This window comes from Neopelma chrysocephalum, unplaced genomic scaffold (assembly GCF_003984885.1).
Source record: "Neopelma chrysocephalum unplaced genomic scaffold, ASM398488v2 Primary Assembly neopelma1_23b, whole genome shotgun sequence".
In the NCBI taxonomy this organism is placed as follows: Eukaryota; Metazoa; Chordata; class Aves; order Passeriformes; family Pipridae; genus Neopelma; species Neopelma chrysocephalum.
In genome coordinates this window covers 13228711-13248968 of record NW_020897692.1, presented here as the reverse complement: position 1 = coordinate 13248968, position 20258 = coordinate 13228711, and the positions used below count along the sequence as shown (strand labels likewise).

At 36.3% G+C, this 20258-nt stretch overlaps 1 protein-coding gene across 2 annotated transcripts in view; it reads left to right on the top strand.

The window, feature by feature from the left end:
* SMAP1 (small ArfGAP 1) overlaps positions 1-20258 on the top strand; it is a 91347-nt gene that overhangs the window by 49464 nt on the left and 21625 nt on the right. For both annotated transcript variants that reach the window (XM_027697852.1, XM_027697843.1), the window contains one exon: positions 18081-18165. In XM_027697852.1, the coding sequence (XP_027553653.1) occupies positions 18081-18165 (85 nt within the window). The remainder of the gene's footprint in view (positions 1-18080; positions 18166-20258) is intronic.

Genomic DNA, 20258 nt, shown 5'->3' with positions numbered 1-20258 from the left:
TCTCTTCTCTTCTCTTCTCTTCTCTTCTCTTCTCTTCTCTTCTCTCCGACCCTCTCCTCTCAACCTCTCCAAACCTCTCCTCTCCAAACCTCTCTGAACCTCTCCCCTCCCCGAACCTCTCTTCCCCAAACCTCCGAACCTCCCCTTCCTTCCGAACCTCTCCTCCCCTCTCTGCTTAAGCTGACTGAGCAAGTTCTCCATTCAGGAACACAGTAAACCACCTTTTTATTTCTATTATGTCTACTGAGTAGAATTTTTGCTCATCTTTAGGCAATTGAATGTGCCCTATTTAGAATCATTTGGTGACTTCAAAAAGAAATATGTAACCTAAATAGTCTACTGGTATGTGAGGGAGCTACCAAAGCCCCGTAGTAGTTTTTTGAAATATTCAAACCGTTCAGGTACTTCAGGTGAAGTTCCTTCTTGTAGCACAGAGGAGCACTTTAGGTAAGCTTGATTCTACTTGTTCGTGCAGCACGCTGGAGCAGGCTCTGTGTGCACCCCATCCGCCTTGTACCTCTTTTCCACTGAAAGGAAGCATGGAAGGGAAGGACATGGGGTCCATTTAGGTCCTCAGACCGAGTGATCAGGACTATGAGGGACGTAGCTGGGACATGACCAGTGCATGAACTGGGGAGATTGTGTGCCGCAAGGATAAACAAGAGCTGCAAAAAGTGAACTGAGGATGACTGTTCACAAGTGATCAAATGGTATAAGGGATAACACTTTAGTAAAGGCACTTGCATTGCTCTGTTTAGAACAGAGAACTTGGACTGAGCTGTATGAATGACTTCTTGAGTTTCAGAGCAACTAGGACAGTTCTCGTTTTTTTCAAGGCACCTGTTTATGGCCTCATGCAATACAAATTGTGAATGGAAAAGGCCTAACTGGGATAACGTCTTCAGGCTCTGGTGTGCTGCCGGGGTAAAGAAGGAGATAATTCTTATGCTTAAATGTTCAGATTTTTGTAGTACTGAACTCTTTATGTAGCCTAATTTTTAAATTAAGAAAACCTGGTCTACAACAGTGCTAGCAATCCAGAATTAAGCCAGAAGTTATTTGGAACACTGTCCATGAAAAACTTGGTAAGTATTTCTGTTATCCAAAATTAGAAAGTTCAGCTAACTCCATGACACTGAATGCTTTGGAAGGGTTTGAGTTCAGCACTGTGTAGCTTTCTCTGGTGCTTATTTTAGAGGTTTCAAATGAGTTGAATACTTTCATGAAAATATTGTGATGTTTTCACTGTAAAATACTGCATTGTTGAGGACCACAGTTACTGTGAAACCACATCTAATTTCTTGAAAGTAAACCTTTTTAAGACAAGATTGTGTTGTACTGGAACAGTAAACTTAAATGGCTAGGATGTAAAGAACAAACTATTCTTTTTCCCACAAACTACTTGTGCATTTGCAAGCTAATATTGACATTCAAAGTTAAGACTTTTTTCATTCTGCTGAACATATCAGGATGATAAATGTTTCTGAAGGGTTGCAGCAGTTACACTTGATTAACTGAAGTACAGTATGACACTGTGAGTTTAGTTTGTTTTATTATATTACATTTTGAGTTTGAAACTGTCTCTTGTTTTTGTGTAGAGTTATTTCAAGTGACAGGAATGGGTCAGTTGGAGGATATCTTTCAAGGGTGGTATCTCAAATGCCGTTTTTCTTCCCCAAAATGGAGACTAAATTGGCAGCTTAAACTCAGCAGTAACAGTGAGCTGCTGTTTCTCTGTCGGCTGGTACCAGCCAGCACTAGATGGCCTGCATTACAGAGGTGCAGACATCAGTTTATTTGCATGTAAAAGGTACTGGAGAACCCCTCAAAAGTGGGGGCCAATCATATTTGCACCTTTTCCCCTTCATGTAGGAAAAACAATGTGTCAAATACTCATTTAACCAAATAGGAAGAACTTAATGTAGCTTGTTAGGATGGTGTGTTTGTTTTTCCCTGAAGACCAGCTAAAACTCCCACAGAAATTAACCTGCCTGGACAAGTGAGGCAAGAGGAACTATCAGTCTCCATTAGTTCTCTCTGATGTTTTTTACTTACCAAAAGTATTCCAAATTATCATCCTAATAATTTTGTACAAGGATAAATGAATTGGAGCAAATAATGCACTAATATTCTACTCTTCTTTAAAACTGAGTAGCACGGTGAGGATCTGTGGAAGAATGAAAGCCCTCAGAGTTTTTGGTGTCCACTTAAGCACCAGTTTGGAAGTGATGTGTTTTGGTATTTATTTTTAAGTTGTAGTAGTAAATTGACTCACAAATACTGACCTGAATGATAATTTAAATGCAGAATTACATTATAAATATTCTAAATGTTTTCTTTATTTTGATACTGTATTGATAATACATTTGCTAAATCAGTTGAACAACTTGAAATGTTGATAACATTTCCCTAACCTTCAAAGCATTATTTGCCTTTCTGAATGATTTTATTTTAAAGTGTTTTTTCCTTTCAATTTTTATATAAAATGTAATATAACTTTAAATTATAATATATAAGCAATCATATTTATCACAGGAACAGAAAAATAGAAATGTGTTTTGGCCTCTGGTTGAATACATACTCTTGTTTATACTCTTAGTCTTTGTTTTCACAAATTCAGACTAAGTGGATATGAGTTAAAGCTCAGGATTTAGAAGTATGTGATAAAAAATAGGACAACCTGTTTCCCTTCCCCCTATCCCTACAAAGGGTGAAGGATTTTAAGGCTTCTTGTTCTCTCAGTCTGCATTTTACAGACTATGGACCTGTCTCAGCCTGGTTTTACATTTCTAATCGTACCTTTTCAGTCTTGCAGAAGAGATCAGATTATTTTTGGTTCTTTGGTTGTTTTTAATGCTAATCTGGAGAAAAGCAAATCAAATTAGATTCTTCACAAAACTGTGCTATTCGTTCTTTCACAGGTAACAAAGGACTCCTTATACTTGAGGATTGCTTTGAAAAATAGTCTTACTTAATGAAATTAATCTGTCATGGCTCTTATTACATGTTGGAAGTTGCAGACAAAGAAATTAAGAAACAGATATTGCAGGTAGAAGCAATGAAAGAGAACTCTTTTTTGTCAGGAAAAAAAAAGAAAAGTTTTTATCTTTTTAGTGTTAGAGAAAGAGTCAATGTTCAGGAAGAGTATCACATTTTTTTCCTCAGCCCAGTGCATCTTTGCTGTTACAGTTTGATTCTCTCAACTCTGGTCTACAGCAGAAAATATTTTAATGTGGGGTTTCTTTTAATTCTATACAAATAGAATCTAAAAACTATGAGAACACGCTTAAGTGTGGGTTGCTTTGGTTAAATTTCCTTTGTTTAACTTGCCAAACTTTTTTTAACAAAAAGCTGTTGTTAAGTGTGCTTAGTTTTAATTGATCCTCAGTTACATTTTCGCTCCATGCATGTTCAAAACATAATACTGCCTTGGGTTTCCAGCTGATAGTAGTTATTAACAGATAGCGTTTTCAGTTCATGCTAAGCTTCATCTTTTTTCTTTTTGATTTTGAGAAAATTAGGTGAGCAACATTACGTATACTTACTTGTGTCTTGCACAAAATAAAGTGAGCACATTTAAGCCAGCATGAACTAAATCAACCTTATTCATGGCTGGATGCTGTCTTAAGAAAAAAACATCTGTATGACCAAGCCTTAGTCATTCTGAGACATTTGAAACCACAGGAGCATTCATGAAGTTTTATAAAAATTATAGTACTGGTTAGGAGATTGTGTACAATCAATCAAACGTGAAGGAACAAAATGCATGACACTTTTACTGAAGTGGTACTGATACACGGAACTGAATGTAAAGAAGGATAAGGATTGGATGAGATGAAGTTGATAAGAGAAAAAATACTTAATTTTAAATAATGTCACTCAAAATATTAATCTTGTTTTGAATAATAGGCTTCCTTTGTTTTCCTAAAATAATGCAAGTACTGGAGCATGAGCAAAGCAATCAAGTGTCTTTGTGTGCTCTGTTTCACTTTATCGTGCTTAAGCTAGAAAGTGCTTAATCTCAACAGTGTGTGACCATCAAGATAGGGCAGTGGGGTTGTGGGAGGCCCTGTCAGATGTGCACATCTTACTGAAGTGTAAAGATATTGACTTATTTTTCATAAAAATTATTTTAGATGTCACTGATAACATTAAATCTCCATCATTAACTTAAGCTTTAAATAGTTTAAAAAAATAATGCCCCAAGAGGTTTCAACAATATTCCAGTCTGGTGCAGTTTTAGTATTTTCCAGTTTTAATGTATAGTTGATATAGGTATTGATTGTATGCCTTTTTGCTAAAAGGTATAAGAATATTTCTTTGGACTGTTTAATTTATTATGTTTTAATAATTACTCATGGGACTAAAACAGTTGCACAGAGAAGTTTTTGACTCTGTCATACATGCTGTTGCACAATTATGTCTTCACAAAATTAACTCAAAGGTATTTGGAAGACAGCACTGTAGCTGTGGTAGAGACAAAAGCAAAAGAAGATAGAAGCAGGATCTGTTAATACAATTTCAAGGAAGTGGACAAGTTTCTCACTCTAGATAATTTTGTAAGATCATAAGTATGATGCAGAATTAAGTTACCAGTTACCTAGTTGCTCAAGTAACTAGCATCTCTTTATTCCTAAATTCCTTTCATATATCCATCAGAACTGTTAACCCATCTGCAATCAATTGCCTCTTGGCTCTGTTGAAAAAATAATTGCAATTGGATGAGCTTGTCTTTCAGTTTTACTTGAAATTTTTCCTTTATAAAATTGGCACCTGCAGCTAGAAGAAAATGGGGGCAGTTCTGATGTTGGTCCCCGGGCATGTTAGTGTACTGTTGAAAAAATAAATCCATCCTGTCTCTCTGCTCAGCAACTATTGTCTCTCTCAACTTGAGGATATTTTATTTCATGTCAGAGGAAGATGCTGCAGGCTTGTCTGTTAGGAGAGGGTGTATTTTACACTGTGTAGTAACATGGGTAAATTCTGATCAAGGTAATACACAGATTTTTTTGTCTTATGTACTTAAGCCTCAGTTTATGCTGTAATTAGATATCAATATGTCTTTTTCTTTGGTTTAAACACAGATTATTTTACTGGTAAACAAAAGATGTTGGGTTGAATTTTAGCATAAATGTTGAAATGGATGACTGAACAAACAAATCAGAGGCCTTGTAATATCACTTTGAAGGGCCAGTTGTAAAACTTCAGAATCTTCGAAGCTGTGAATCTAAGAAGTTTTAGCAATCCTTAAATTTTTAAAGGATGATTTAAATATCAACTTTTCAGAATATCTAGAAATTTCATATAGATTTATATTACTTAAACTGGAGGATTGAAAGCAGAAAGAAGCTTGACTCGTCTCCAGTGGAGATGTAGGCTGCTAGACTGGATTGTGGCTACAGTGCTTCTTGACAGTTGATGTTGAAAATTATGATATGGAGGGTGAAGACAAAGAAAATAGAGCTTACCTGAGTAAAGAGAAATCCATTTTGGTATTGTATATGATAGGTTAAAGTTATTTGGCTTTTAAAGCAATTGTTTCAAAGTGATTAACTTTGAAATGAGAACAAAATTAAGGAAAAAAAAACCTGACTGGCAGAAGCAACTCATACAGCTAATGATGCATAAGTATTTAATAAACATTTCTTCTTCTCGCTAAATTCTGCATTTGTGAAACAGAATTATGTATTTCTATGTGAGGATGATAAAGTACTTGTCAGCTCTCTTCTAACTTTCATAGCAGTTAAAGAAAGCAACAAGCTGATACAGAAGTAAGAAAAATTAACCTATGGGGCTATTTCAGTCTGATTAGTTGTTGGTGACAGGATTGAATTTCCATAGAGCTAATTGAGAGCCTTCTTTAAATGCACCTCTAGAGATATATACCTCTAGTATGCTTAGACTTCATAAAGTGTTTGTATCATACTGCTTGCCATAATGATAGAAAAGATGCTAGTACAAGGTATTAGTCCAGCACTCTGCTAAGAAAAGTCCTAATGCAGAGGCTGTTTATGTGAAACAGTATTCAGTGTGATGCTGTAAGACTGTAACTAAAACAAAGACTGTAAGAATCAGAGGAAAATCGATAGGGAGGAGCAGAGGAGTAAACTAATGAGTGAAAACAGAACACAGTGATCTGCTTCTGCTAGTCCATTGAAGGAAAGTGGTGAGTTGGGTCAAGGAAAGATTCTCTCCCAGGAACCCATGGCAAGTAAGGGTTGATTGCATACTAGGCTATAGGACTTCTTGTGGAATGCAGAGAGAAAAGAATTTGGGGATAGGGCAGATAATATTACATGAATCTTATAATGGGATGTTTAGGTGGCAGAGACCAAAAGCAGGGAAATAGAGGAATCAAGGTGGATTGGGGTGTAAGAAGCATGAGGAAGCAGGGGGGAAGGGAATACAAAGGGACAGTTACATACATGCAGGTTGCTGGGCAGTATGCTTGTGAGTCCTGCACTTGATCACCGCAGACTATTCTGCATATGTGCCAAATTCTGTTTGCAACCATGTTGTGAGTGACTGCACTGTCTCTTCTGTGTCTGTATGTAAACACTAGCAAACTTCCAAGTTGAACTACCAGACAAATAGGATAAGAAGCTGATGTCGACCACTGGAAAGAGACTGCAAGTCTTAGGAGTCTGAGGGTCAGCAGCTGTAGAGACTAGCATCTAGAAGCCAACTGTTGCAAAGGCAGCATGTTTTTACACTGACTGCTGGAAACAAACATTCTGTGATCATGCACATTGTGTAACAGGTAGCAAATTTCATGCCGGACTAGCCAGTGAGTGAGATATAAGCACCAGGAAAGATCCAAGGTGTGAGCTGGTTGCTAGCTAAGGGTAGATGTCTTGATATTGGATGAATATAGGATATAATATATTCTATATCCTATATTCATCCAGTATATATATATTGGATCCTATATGTATCCTGGGCTTCCTATATCATATGATATATGATATAGAAGGCTCGGGGGGGGGGCTTATTGCCCTCTACAACTCCCTGAAAGGAGGTTTTAGTGAGGTTGGGACCACTCTCTTCTGCCATGCCTGAAGTGAGAGGACAAGAGGAAATGGCCTGAATCTAAGAGGGGAGATTCCGATTAGATATTAGAAAAAAATTTTTCACTGTTAGTGTGGTCGGGCATTGGAATAGATTGCCCAGGGAGGTAGTGGAGTCACCATCCCCGGAGGTGTTCAAGAAGCGTCTGAATCTGATGCTGGCTGATGTGGCTTAGTGGTTTAGGGTTTACAGTTGTAGTGCTGTAGTGGACAGTTGGACTTGATGATCTTAAAGGTCTCTTCCAGCCTTGATGATTCTGTGATTCTAAGTCTCACTCAAAAAACATTTTTCAGCAAAAAAAGGCACTTTTGTTATAGTTAAGGAACAAACTGCAAAGCACACCTTCATGAATAGGGATGGAAAAGATTTCTTGGATTGGATTAGTTTTTTACTATGAGCTCAGTCAGTTGCCATGCATGAATCAGCTCATTCTTGTCTGGAAATCCATGAAGAAGGAATTACAAATACATGCCCTTTAGTTCTGACTGGGTACACTGATGTTGTATTATGTACTACTTGAAAGGTTTATAGAAGGAAAGTTATAAAAGAAAACAGTTAAATGAGGAACTGGAACTAATATAGCTGCATTATTGTAATCTTGCCCAGGCTAATGAGCATGATAGAAGGCAAGGAGAAATATGTAAGCTGAGTTCATACAACCATAATATGTGATTCAAAAACTGAAGGTGTATTTAAAATAGCTTATAAAAATACAAACTGTGTTTATTGCATTTCACAGCTTGCAGACTGAGATGCATTAAAACACTTTGACCCTAATCTGATTTATAGATCTCATAATGGGACACTGGTTTAGCTTTAAGATGGATCTGTTTAGATTTTCTGCTTTGTAATAATTTCTACTTAAAGATTTAAAACCCAGGTTTTATTGGATTAAAAGTAGAATTCTTGCTTTTTATCTAAATCAAGTTCCACGTCAAGATAATACAAAATAGGAAAAGGGTTGATAAACAGCTTTTTCTCTGCCTTTTGTGTCCTTGTAAACAGGTCCTTGCTTCTGGGCTCAAATGCAGTAATTTCAAAGATTTAGAGCTGCAGCAAACTCTGCTCAAGTCCTTGCCCCCAGAATCCCTGGAAAACTTGGTTACCTCTGCATTCAGACTTTGTGCCTCTCCTGCTCTGCAGTCTTGCCATCCCTAGATTGGCTTCAGGTTCCTATTTCTTGTTGTGACCATTACCTACCGGTCATCTTGCAATCTTTTGCTTTTTTCCAAGTATCAAGCAGGAAAAAGAGCTTTCTCTCTTTTTTTCAGACCCTATTCTGAACTTGTCAGCTTCAAGAACCTAATGTACTGGAAACAGAATGCACAGAACTAGTATTTCAAATGTGGTGGTTATTGTATAGATTTAATACATGAATATAAGAATTTAAAGAGATTTGTCTTTGATATTTTGCTGTAGTCTCAGCAGTAAGTATAAAAAGCCAGCTTCATTTTAGGAAATTGTTTCTATGTGGTTCATACCTTGTTTTGAGCAAGGTAAAAGGGCCTCTGGGGTTGTCTGATGCATTAGAAAGGAACTAAACCGATCCAGCTAAGTATAAGACGTAAAAGGTTTTAAGCCTTCTTGGAATACATTGACTAAAGTAAATGAGATCTGAGCCAATGTTTTAAATTCAGTTAAAATACAATGTTAGTACTGCACGGTCAATAAGTAATGACAAAGGAATAGTCTTAATCCATTTTCATAGAAATTATTAGCATATTAGCCTAGACCCCGATAAAATCAAAATAATGGAATAAGATTAGGGTGCAGGGTCTGTTAGCTCTGCCGTGAAGTTTTTAATTCAAGTGACTAAAGATACAACACATTTTACATAATCTTGTTCAAGTACCTTGCTTTAACTGTGAAAATCTAATGAAATCCATGTACCCAGGTTTTTAAAATGAAGGTGTGAATCAAGGACCACTTTAAAAAGTTTGCCTTTGAGAGTTTGTTTTTTCTGAAGAACCTTCATGTGTACAGAATCATATTTACCACAACAAATGGCAGTTTGGTTTTGTTGGTTTGCTTGGTGTAAATGCCTTAAATTGGCTTATGCAAGTCAGTGTGAGTAGTTCAGTGTCTATGAGTGACTGGAATAATTGCAATACTTAAATAATAAACTTACATTTTCCCCTTGGGTTGGCTGTTTGTTTGGTTTGTGGTAATTCTAGTTTTATAAATGAGAATGGCAACTTTTTTTGTTGTTGTTGACCTGCAGGTTTTTCTCTTGATTAGAAATGAACAGAGTTTGTTTGCAGAGTCACTGTAGTCTGTACATAATGATAACACTGTAACATAACTTGTGTTTCAATATAGTATACCTGTTTTCTGGCTTTTTGCTAGTTCGGCAAAATAGGAGTTCATCACTTGTTAAAAGTATCCTGAGTTTTGAAGAGTTAGTCTGATTTCTAAGTTTCTTCTTCATCAGTTTCAAGTCTGAAGAAAAAATCTTGTGATATGATATGGTATCTTATAGGAGGGTAAACAGAATAACACATTTCATCTTTAATATAATCTAAATATTATGAAAAGATTAGCTTTTACTTATATGCATATCAGGTACGAAAGCTGTAAAAACATTCTTTAAAAATTCTAGGATGCCTATGTGAGTAATGCTGTAAATAGATATGGACTGAACTTTGGATAGCATAAATATATGAGCTGTCAGAAAAATCATATCTACAAACCTATTGCAAGCTTATAGTCAATTACTTATATTATTTTCTCGTATGGCAATTCCCAAATGTTTATGCTCTCTTGCAAGTTTTACTGCCAGCAGGTAATGAAGAGGGAAGGAATCCAATTGCTTTATGCACAAGACATACTATTCTTACCTAATAAGAGGAAAGGAACACTTTCATTCAGTAACCATGGAGGCGTATATGAGCTCTAGTGAGTAAACTGGAAATTGCTTTTAAGTGCTTTTCACAAAATTATTTGATGGATCTTCAGCTTTCATAAGGCTTCTTATAGTTAAGGTAGGATATATAAGTTAGAAATGCATTGGTAGTCAGATCTGTTTTAAACAGACTTTCTAGATTCATATGCATTTTTCATTGAAGTAGAAAATTGAGGAAAATGTGCAGAGAAGTATTTTTTGTGTTTAATATTAAAATATGAAAGAAAATAGGAGCAGATAAGTGGACTGGACAGCTGATGAATCAGATTTTTGACTGTGACTGATACCTTGCTTCAGAGTAGGAGGGACTCTTACATTAGTAGCTTACTATTGCTCTGGCTGCAGAGTTTTTCTACATCAGGGCTATTAGTGAAGTGGCTTATGACTTGCACTATATATAATACCCGTCTTAATGCTCTCACACAATGTAAATGAGAATAAGGTCAATGATAATCCTAAGTGCTGGTGTTGAAACCTGCTAAATTATTGACTTTAGTATCTTTTAGTAGTGAATTTGGCAAACGTTTTGTTTGTTTTTAAAGTATTTGGGGGGGGTTACATTTTTACAGTGTGTCATGTCTTTTAGAACTGTTAAACCCTTAAAATTGGTACCTATGAAGATAATTCACATAAGGTTACAAAAGCAGAAAATAGAAACTTGAATCACCCATTTATAATGAAAAATAACCAGAGTATTTTCACTCTATGCTGGCACGTTTGAACCAGGCCTTACCAAAAAAGTTTGTTTCAGCACTGTCAATTCCTGTGCAAAATGCCCTCAGTTGCCTCTCTCAGAGGAGAGTGTTCTGATGAACAGGAATACGCAGAAAAGTAGCCCAGAAATTTAGACTGACCGTAGGCTCTGGAATGTATGATCATATTAAAAAATGTGTTCTGAAAGGATAGCAGTGTCCTTGATCATTTCACAAACTTGGAATTATTTTCCTATTTTACTACAATAGTAATTAAAAAAAGTCAGTGGGGTTGGCTGCAGAGCAACATAGTTGCTGCTAGGTCTGAATAATCTTGCCATTTTCTCATTCAAAGTCTAACACCAGAAGACTTCATGTATGTTGTCTATTCTGTCAACCAAGCAAGTTGGTATAAAGCTTTCCACTTCCCTCTTGTCTTCTCCTGCCCATCTTGTGCACCTAAGAGCCATACGTGGTGCTGAGAGTTGGGAAAGGACAAGTTTGTTGTTTCGCAGAAAGGGAGCATTGGTAACACCAGCTGCAGACCTCACAGCATCCTGAATTTAATAGGCACGTGACAGTCAGTCTTGCCCTTAAGATGACCATATCCCTTATAGGCAGCATTGTATGTGCTGTACTATAATCTTTGTACAGGGGAAGGAAGAAGATTGACTTGACAATGCTTTCATTTTTTTGATTTTTTTTTTCTGAGGCAGAATGAATCACTCATTTAATGCTCATCTCCAAAAATAGCTGGCTGAAGAAAATTTGGTGAAATACCCACAGACACACTGGACTTCCTACCGTATGTGACTTATGCTTCAGGTGTTACTTAGTGCTCTTCATGAGCTCATCTCCTGCAGACTTGCTGCCTAAGTTTCTGTGAGAAAGCATTGCTGCCCATTCCAGGGACTGGGAGTTTGCCTTTGGATAAGTCTGCTGCAAAACCGTAATGCTCAGATTCAGAGGTTCAAGCCTTGTGCATGCTAAGCTTCAATAGGAAGACTGAATTTGGGAATTCACTGTGGTTTGTAGGATGAGTTCCATATATAGGAGCATCCGTTCGCTTAGCTGAGGTCAGCTGTCCCGGCTACATCACCTTCCAACTTCTTATTCACGCCCAGCCTATTGCTGGGGGTAATGTGGGCAAAAAGAAAAATCCTCGAGTGCTGTGTGAGCACTGCTCAGCAGTAGCCACAACAATGGTGTATTACCAACAGTGTTGTAGCCACACATCCAAAGCATAGCACCATATCAGCTGCAGTGAAGAATGTGAACTCTGTCCCACTAGACCCATATAGGCAATTAGTTTGCAAAATATATGGTATAAAGTTGCTGTCAGTTGTCTTGTCCTTGTCAAAGAAACGTCCTTATATACTGGGTAATTTGCTTTAAAGTAACATAAAAGAGAGAGAAACAAGTCTGTAAAATCAACTCCAGAACTTAATGTGTGAATAGAGTGATTAACAGTGTTACTTGCTGATTTATTTGGTTTCATTTAACTCAAGCAAAGTATTTCACATAGAGTACATTGAACTAGAATGATGTAACTAGTGGTATATTGAGAGCAATGCATTGTGAGAGTTCAGTAAAGGCAAATATTGGTTTCTATAAAACAGAGCTTTGTTTTTTAAATTGAGATCTCGTAGGCACAAATATTTTTTTTTTTTTTGCTGACCTAACCTGGTGTGCTTACCCAATTTTTAAAAATTAAACTTCAGTTAACTTCTATTGTTGCACAGAATTAGTAAAGAAAGAACAAAGGAGGGTGGCACAGCAATGCAACATTAAGTGCAGGTTGCTGAATTAAAAACTACCCTTTCATGATGGAATGGAAAACTTTCTCATTCTGTGTAAATGGGGAAGTTATTAACAATTCTTTTCATTTTTGAGGATGTAGTCTGAATTGGAGCAAAATAAACCTCAAAACTTTGGTACAGATTTTTTAACTTTTCCACCAAATCCTGATGGCCTGGAAATTACTTTAAAATCTTGGAGCTGAAATTGTATGTAAATGAACAAGATTGGTAAATGATTAAGCCTACTATTTTCTAATGGTAGGAAAATGATCAAGATGAATTAAATCATAGCCAGTATCTCTTTGAATTACAAGAAGACTGGCTGGTACAGCTTCCTCTAATGAAGGCACCATCTCAATGTGAGATTAAAGAAGTCTTGTGCACTGCATTGCTTTAAAATCAAAACAAATTACAGGTAGCCTGATCTTCTCCACTGTTGTCTGCTTTTGGATTTTATTTGTGATGGTTTCTTAGCATAAAACATTAAAGTTGACCAAGGTGCAATGTGGAGGTATGTGGAGATTGCCAGCATATGTATTTCTCTCCTATAATTTCAAGCCAGTGGATATACAGTGACAGTGTGTGGGAAATTAAGTGAAGGTCCAAATATTCATCTCTGTATTTTCTTTTTGTTTTCTTTTAATAGGAAAGAGATGCTGCTTCTTATCTGTAGACATAATTCTCAATTGTTCATTTTGGTAGAGGTAAAGTTATGAGAACTTCCTAAATATTTTACAATATTTACTCTTTAGATACTGAAAGGGGATTTATCTTGTTACCTAAGGACTACTCACGGATGTAGTATTAGTACTATACTGTCACATTATTGTACTGTAGATGTGCAGCAGACGGGATTTAGGTGTAGCTTGATTTGGGTATAAAATTGGGAGTCAGTCATCACCGGATACTAAACAGAGAATTGAACGAGAGCAGGAAGTTTAAGAGGAAATTGTTTCCATGATAACACTTTTAGCAGTTATCAACAGCATCAAAAGCCTTATTGAAGTAAAGGAAGATGCTACACAGCGCTCTCCCCTTGTTTGCCAAGACAGTCATGACATTGTAGAAAGTTGTTGGGTTGGTCAAGCATAGCTTCCTCTTGGTGAAGCCATGCTGATTCCCCCAGTCACGTTCTTGTCTTTTATGTGCCTGGAAATGGTTTTCAGGTTAGTTGGTCCTTCACCTTCCTGGGTACTGAGGTGAAGTTGAGCAACCTGTTGTTTCCTGGGTCTTCCTTTTTGCCCCTGAAGATAGGAATGACAGAAGAGTGTATTTAAGTAGAAGGTTAAAAAGACAGCATTGGAAAATAAACCAGTAAAGGATTATTGTATAGCAGTTACCTGTTGTATACATGATTGCAAAAATGTATAGTGCTCGTACTGGATCTGAGGAATGAGTGTGTCCCTGCTCCTCTACTGAAAAGATGTGCTTTATAGGTGAAAATACACATAAAAGATTGCAAGGTTTATTTGCCTCCTTAATTTGGCAGAAATATCTAATACCTGCTGAATAGAGGATAACTTAAATTGATTATTGTGGCTCTTTTCAAAACAAAGGCTTGTTTTTTCTTAAGGCAGAAAATTCCAAGTCATGCTAGGTACTAAGCTGATCATATGAAAGATGCAAAAAATTGACTCCCTGGAAGCTTGTTCTGGCTTCGGTTTCTTTCAGTGATATTTGCAAATAAACTATTTTCAGTAATCTCAAAATAATTTAAGGCAGCAGACATTGCTTGCTTTCAATAGGTACTCCAACATGAGAATCACCTTGAAGAGTAAGGTAGTGGCTATTAGTCACAACTGTGAAAAATGGCAGTGTAGGGCCTGCGTATCAAAGATGTCTTGATGCTCTGCTGTTTGCAAGGACAGTGTTTCAGAAGAAATATGCTAGTAGCATAAAAATTATTTTGAATGAGAAGTTGTTAATACAGGACCTGAAGTAAATATATCTAGGAATTGCTACAACCACCTACTTTGTTCAATAAAACCACATATATTACTAAGACAGTCTTGAGTGTTATAAAAGCAATAATAGCCTGAGTAACCCTGAAGACTCCACTTGAAAATGAATGCGCAAAATTGTGTACCTGTTCCCTTCTACTTGCCTTTTTCATATCAGATTTTTAATGCTATTTTTAGTTTATTTAATGCTGCTTAGTCTCCTGTTTTTCATGCGGCCTTATTCCAAAGGGTACAACAAGGACTAGATTATCTGGTACTGGTGTCAATTGCTGTAGGAGTCAAGCAGACTAGTAATAGAAAATGAGATGAATCTTAGTGAAGCAGGATTCCAAGCATTTATCATGCTACTTTGCATCTCTACAAAAAGCAGTAATTTTTAGGTAAAGCACAACACTAAATTAAACATTAAGTTTAAGAAATGTCACTGCCTTGTTATGCAGTTTTTTGCCTGTTGCACACTTCTGTGCTCACTGTGTGCAGTACTTAGCATTAATATCTCAAAAGGCCACTCTCCATAAAGCTTAGTCATGTATGAGTCCTGTTGGAGGAAAACTACTAAAAAGAAATTAAAAATCACATTTCTCTTTATGATTTGGAATAAAATTTTCCAGTGACACCAGTGTGACTTCCCTGTTTGTTCTTTTCCAAACATTTTAACATCTTGTTTATGCCAGAATTATGTGGGCTGGAAGGGACCTCTTGAGGTCCTGTGCTCCAAACCCTAGGGCATGATCCCTGCTACAGAATGCTCCAGTAGGACATTGCTTTTCACTGTACCTTCTTCAAGTGGACCACGGTGCAGTCAGGTAGCCCAAGATCCACAGGACCAAAGAGAGAACAAGACTGTCCTAAGAAACAGTATGGCAACAAGGAGTATTTGGGTGTTCTTAAGAATAACGGTGTGCATGCAAGGTTGTTGTTCCAACTCATCCCACTAGTGCCAACCTTACTTAATTTATGTCTAAATGTAGGTGACTTTAGAGAAGTCCCTGTATATCTGTGAATCATGGCAGACCTTAAGCACTGAACAAATGTCTTCTGAATTTGAACAAAAGCCCTCCTATGTGCTGTGAAGCAACTTAAGCAGAAATAAAGGCATATCCAATTATAGAATAGAAATCTTGGAGGATAGGAAATTCCAGGAAATGGTCTTTATTATGGTGAGAGAATGGGGGGAACAACATAGTATTGCAGGTAAAATTAAAGGTAAGAGGAAGATTTTTTTTTTATTCCAGATAGCTGCTGAATATTGCTTTGCATGACCACTATTGTACAGATGTAGTATTGATAAATGTCAGGTGGCTGATACGTTTTTTCAATTTTCAGAATAAAGGTTAGTATGTTGGTGAAAATTGTGTAGCTGTAAAGGCATTGGACTGTGCTTTATGCAGAAAATCTCCCTCAATGAAACAAATGCAGTATTAATGTCTAGAAATATTTGCTGTGCTAACAAGCTTGAAAATGGTTTTGCAGTTTTTCTTAAAGTAACTATGAAGTAACCTTAAAACCTATTACTTTAGATACTGGCAAAGGAGCAAAATGGCACAGAAACTGCTGATCAAGAAATATCATAACAATATTGGAAATGGGTATCTAAAAGGATTGTATTTTTATAGAACTTCATATTTTTATACCTTGTGTCTTCACTGCCTTTCTTATTTTCAGAGTGATGAAACAGAAATATGCATTTAATAATTCTTGAAAATGTTCATTTGACAAAGCAGAGGACCTAAATGGATTATTCCTACTATGTTTTTAAATTTTTAGAGTAGATAATGAGAGTAGTTTGCTACAGTAATAAGTACCAAAGAAAAAAGAGTGCCATTTGAACTCTGTTTAATTCTTACTAATATATGCAAAAGTGTTTACTTTCTGTGAAAAGTTTGCATTCAAAACTAACCCTGCCAAGCTTTCATTTATTTCGAACTTGTGCTTTTATGTAGTTATCAGAAATCTAATCTAGAGTAATGAAAATTTGCAAATATGATATAATTCTAACAGTTATTCTTTTCAGTTGAAAGAAGTTGTTCTATATTCAGAATTTTTAAGATGTTTAAACAAAAGGAAAAAAAGCCAGTTTCGTGAAATCAAGCAACATGTCAAATGCTTCTTTTTACAGCTTCTGTGACCCATAGTGTTCCTTTCAGAGTTGGAGAAGACTCAAATGTGCAAAGTTTCATGACAAATTCTGTTCTGAAATATTCACTATTAGTTCTGATTGCTGTTTAGGGTAATAATTTAAAGTTTTATGTCATATATACTAAGGTGTGGTCAGTTGTAGAAAACTTTATTTTGAATTGTCACTTTAACAAAATTCTTGATATGCAAAAGTTTACTTTCAAAAACTGTAGTTTTTTGGAGCATTGAGAATCAGTGTGCTGTGCTTCAGATCATAAACTCAGACATGAAAGTTACAATACAGTATAGAATAAGGGCATCCATGGAATATTTTTCCAGCAAGTGATTTCCCAAACAGTTTGATCTTGAGCAAGGTATTTAAAGTCAACCTAAGAATTTTTGGCAAGAGAAGCCAAGTTTTTCTCTGAGACATAAGCAAAGGGTCAGTTTGAGTATGACGGTAGCTATGCCCTGTAGCTGCAGAAGTGGAGTTCAGTTTGTCAGAGCTCTTTGCTGGAGGTTTTCAGTGGAGGCTTGCTCCCATAAGAGGAGGTTGGTAGTGTGACAGGCTTCTGTTCACTGTTTGAATACTCTGGAGCTTGCTCACTGCTTTTTACAAACACCAAGCTCATTAGGTCCAGTTTGCAGGAGAGGAAAGTAAAGGATTACCTACAAAAGGAGATCTTTTGTGTCCATTAGTTGAACTTTAAAGTTCTCCTAATCTAAATACTAAGATTTAATGACTTCAGCAACCTCAGGAACCTTGGTGACTCTGTCAAAGCCATGTTATGGGTGTGATAAAGGTGTGAGTGAGGCAGGTTCTGTTGGTGTCAGCCCAGGGCCCAGGCTGATGGTGCTCTCCCACTGTTATTAGATAATCAGTTCCAGTTAAAGGCGGTATTTGAAAATATCTTATATTTTGAAGTCTGTAGGCAAGAAAAGACTAGGAGTTTGCTTTTCCAAAGGAGAAGAATGCTGTTATTAGCCTTCAGGTTTATAAAGGAAAAGATCATGAACACAGGTTGTGTGCATCAATGCTTAGCATCTGTAAATGCTGCATGTTCTGCAGATGCTCTTTGCAAGAAGGCTAAATAATGTCACTAGTCTACTGCTAATTTTTAAGTCTAAGCTTTTAAAAACTTGATTTTTTTTTTCTCTTTAATGTTGCAGAAATGTATAGTTTGGTTGCTGAAATGAATTGATAAATTATAGACAGCTCTTTGCCTAGTGCATGATATGCAGTGGTTCAGTTTAAGAGTTTAAGACTTTAAGACTTATTTTTAAGCTATCCTTGAACTTAGTTTTAGTTAAAAAGTGATTACATACCAGTGAAGATATAATGATAATTTTTTACAATCACATGCCATGTTCCTTTGACCATAACTGCCACATACATCATTACAAATCAAATTCATGATGATAAACAAATACAGAAAAGGGCTTTTACTTCTGATACTGAAGCAGCATCTTTAATGAGAATTTTTTAAGCATGGAATCTTTTCAGAAAGGTTACTTGTGTTATTTTTTTTTCCCTTAAAAGCCACAGAAGAAAGAGGATCAGCAATCAGAAGCTAAAGCAAGTCCAAAAAAGTCATCAGAACCCACTATTGACCTTTTAGGACTTGGTAAGCAGTACATAATTACCTGGTTTTAAATCAAACACGGGTACATAGTTTTATATTTTAATAGACATACTTTTATTTTTGCTGTGTTTACTGATAGCTAGATAAATTTGAAAACCATAAGATTGAGTCTATGAATTTGAAACTATAAAGGCGAATGCCATAGGGACGTGGGTATATCAATACTTATGTTTTGCTAAGGAAAGTAATGAGCTCCTCTGGGAAGGGGAAGTTATCAAAGTGATCTTCAAACGGCTTGTGAACTGTAGTATTTCAATGTTTATGGTACAAGTGTACTTTTCAGTGAAAATGCTGAGGTTACCTGTATTGTGTATCTGTAAAATACCTTATATCGTAAAATTCCTGTATCAGGTAAAAGAACAGTAAACTATCGGACTGCAGCTGACTTGTATCTTGTAAACCTTAATACCTTGGGCATTTCAGTGTTGTGTAATGACTGTGACCATCATTCATTTTTATCTAAAACGCCTTTTTGTTTTCTGACTGGCAGGTAACTGTGTATTTGTCTTGTAAGTAAACTAATTTGAAGTAAAATAATTTAATTTGCCCTGTTGTGTATAGTCCATATTCATAAAATATGTCTTTCATTTATCTAGGGTTACTCAAAGTGTGCTTTTTCCATTTGATAGAATGGAAATGGAAGAATATAATGTTGCAGTAACTATTTTTATTTCCTTTTGTTATTCATTGTCAGGAAATTTTCTAAAAGTTGTGAGTGGATATTAAAAGTATTCCATTTATATCAATATAATGGTTATTCTTAATTTTCTACATAATTTCTACAGGATATTGGAGGAGGCTGAGAAGTCATTTAAATGTCATTAGTGTAAAAACTTGACTTTGTAAAAAAATAGCTTGGGTTTTTTATATTTTTTGTTTCAGGGTATGAATGATGTTACAACAAAACAATAAATATCTTCTCTGTTTTAGAATTCACACTCTTATCCAAAATGCATGGGTTTTTTCCCCGTGTATGTAGACTTAACTGTAAAGTACTATTTTTGTATGAGTTGTGCCTATGTTGTGATCCATATCTCATTCCAAGTAATCTGCTACTATAGGCAAGCAAATCTTAATTAACATAGTAGAATGAATGTAGAATGAACCTGTTTAAAAAAAAAGTTATTTAGACTTGATAGAAAGCTGATTTTCCTTTATTTTCCTTTAGCAGAACAAGAACCTAATTAAGAAGTAAAATTCAATCAATATGTGGTTTTAAGATTCCTAGGCTTCTGTATTCTTTTGGTAATGATTTGGAAAGAATCTTGGTAACAGTGTCATGATATAATAATGAACTGGGATTACGCTGGCTAACTAGAAATGTAATATGCAATGGAGAGAATATTATAATTGGTGTTCAACAGCTGTGCTTCTTCAATGAGATATAAAAAGAGCAAAGCTTATAATATATATGTTAAAACCCCCTAATTTTAAAGGAGGGACTGCTTAAAGATCTTTTAAATAACAAGTTGAAAGGCAGTGTAATAAGCCAGTAGCACTTGGAATCCACTGAGCTGCAAATGAGATATGTGTTAATGAGAGCAGACCAGCATATTTCATTTGGAGAGTAGTCTTTTAATTAACACTTCCAGTACACTACTTCAGATAATATTGAAAGAGAGATCACATCAACCCAGTATATCATACAAGAATAGCAAAGGTTGGAAAGGACCTCAAAAGACCCTCTGGTCCAACCTGTGGGAAGGAGAGCCTAGAGGAAATTATCCTGTCTGATCACATCCTGAGAACCTCCAGTGATGGGGACTATTGTTCCAGTAATTGATCTCACTGTAAAAAATTTATTTCTTATGTTGAGATGAAACCTCTCCTGGTGTAACTTGCACCTGTTACCCCTATCTTCTCTGTGTGGCTCCTTGTGAGGAGAGAGCCTCTGTCCTCTTTGTAGCTGCTCTTTAAGTACTGGCATACTTGGATGTGATTCCTCCTGAGCCTTCTCCAGGGAGGAAAGGCTGAACTCTGTCAGTCTTTCCTTACAGGGCAGGTTCTGCAGCTCTTTGGTCATCTTCATGGCCCTCCTTTGGACCCTCTGCAGTCTGTCTGTGTCTGTCTTGAAC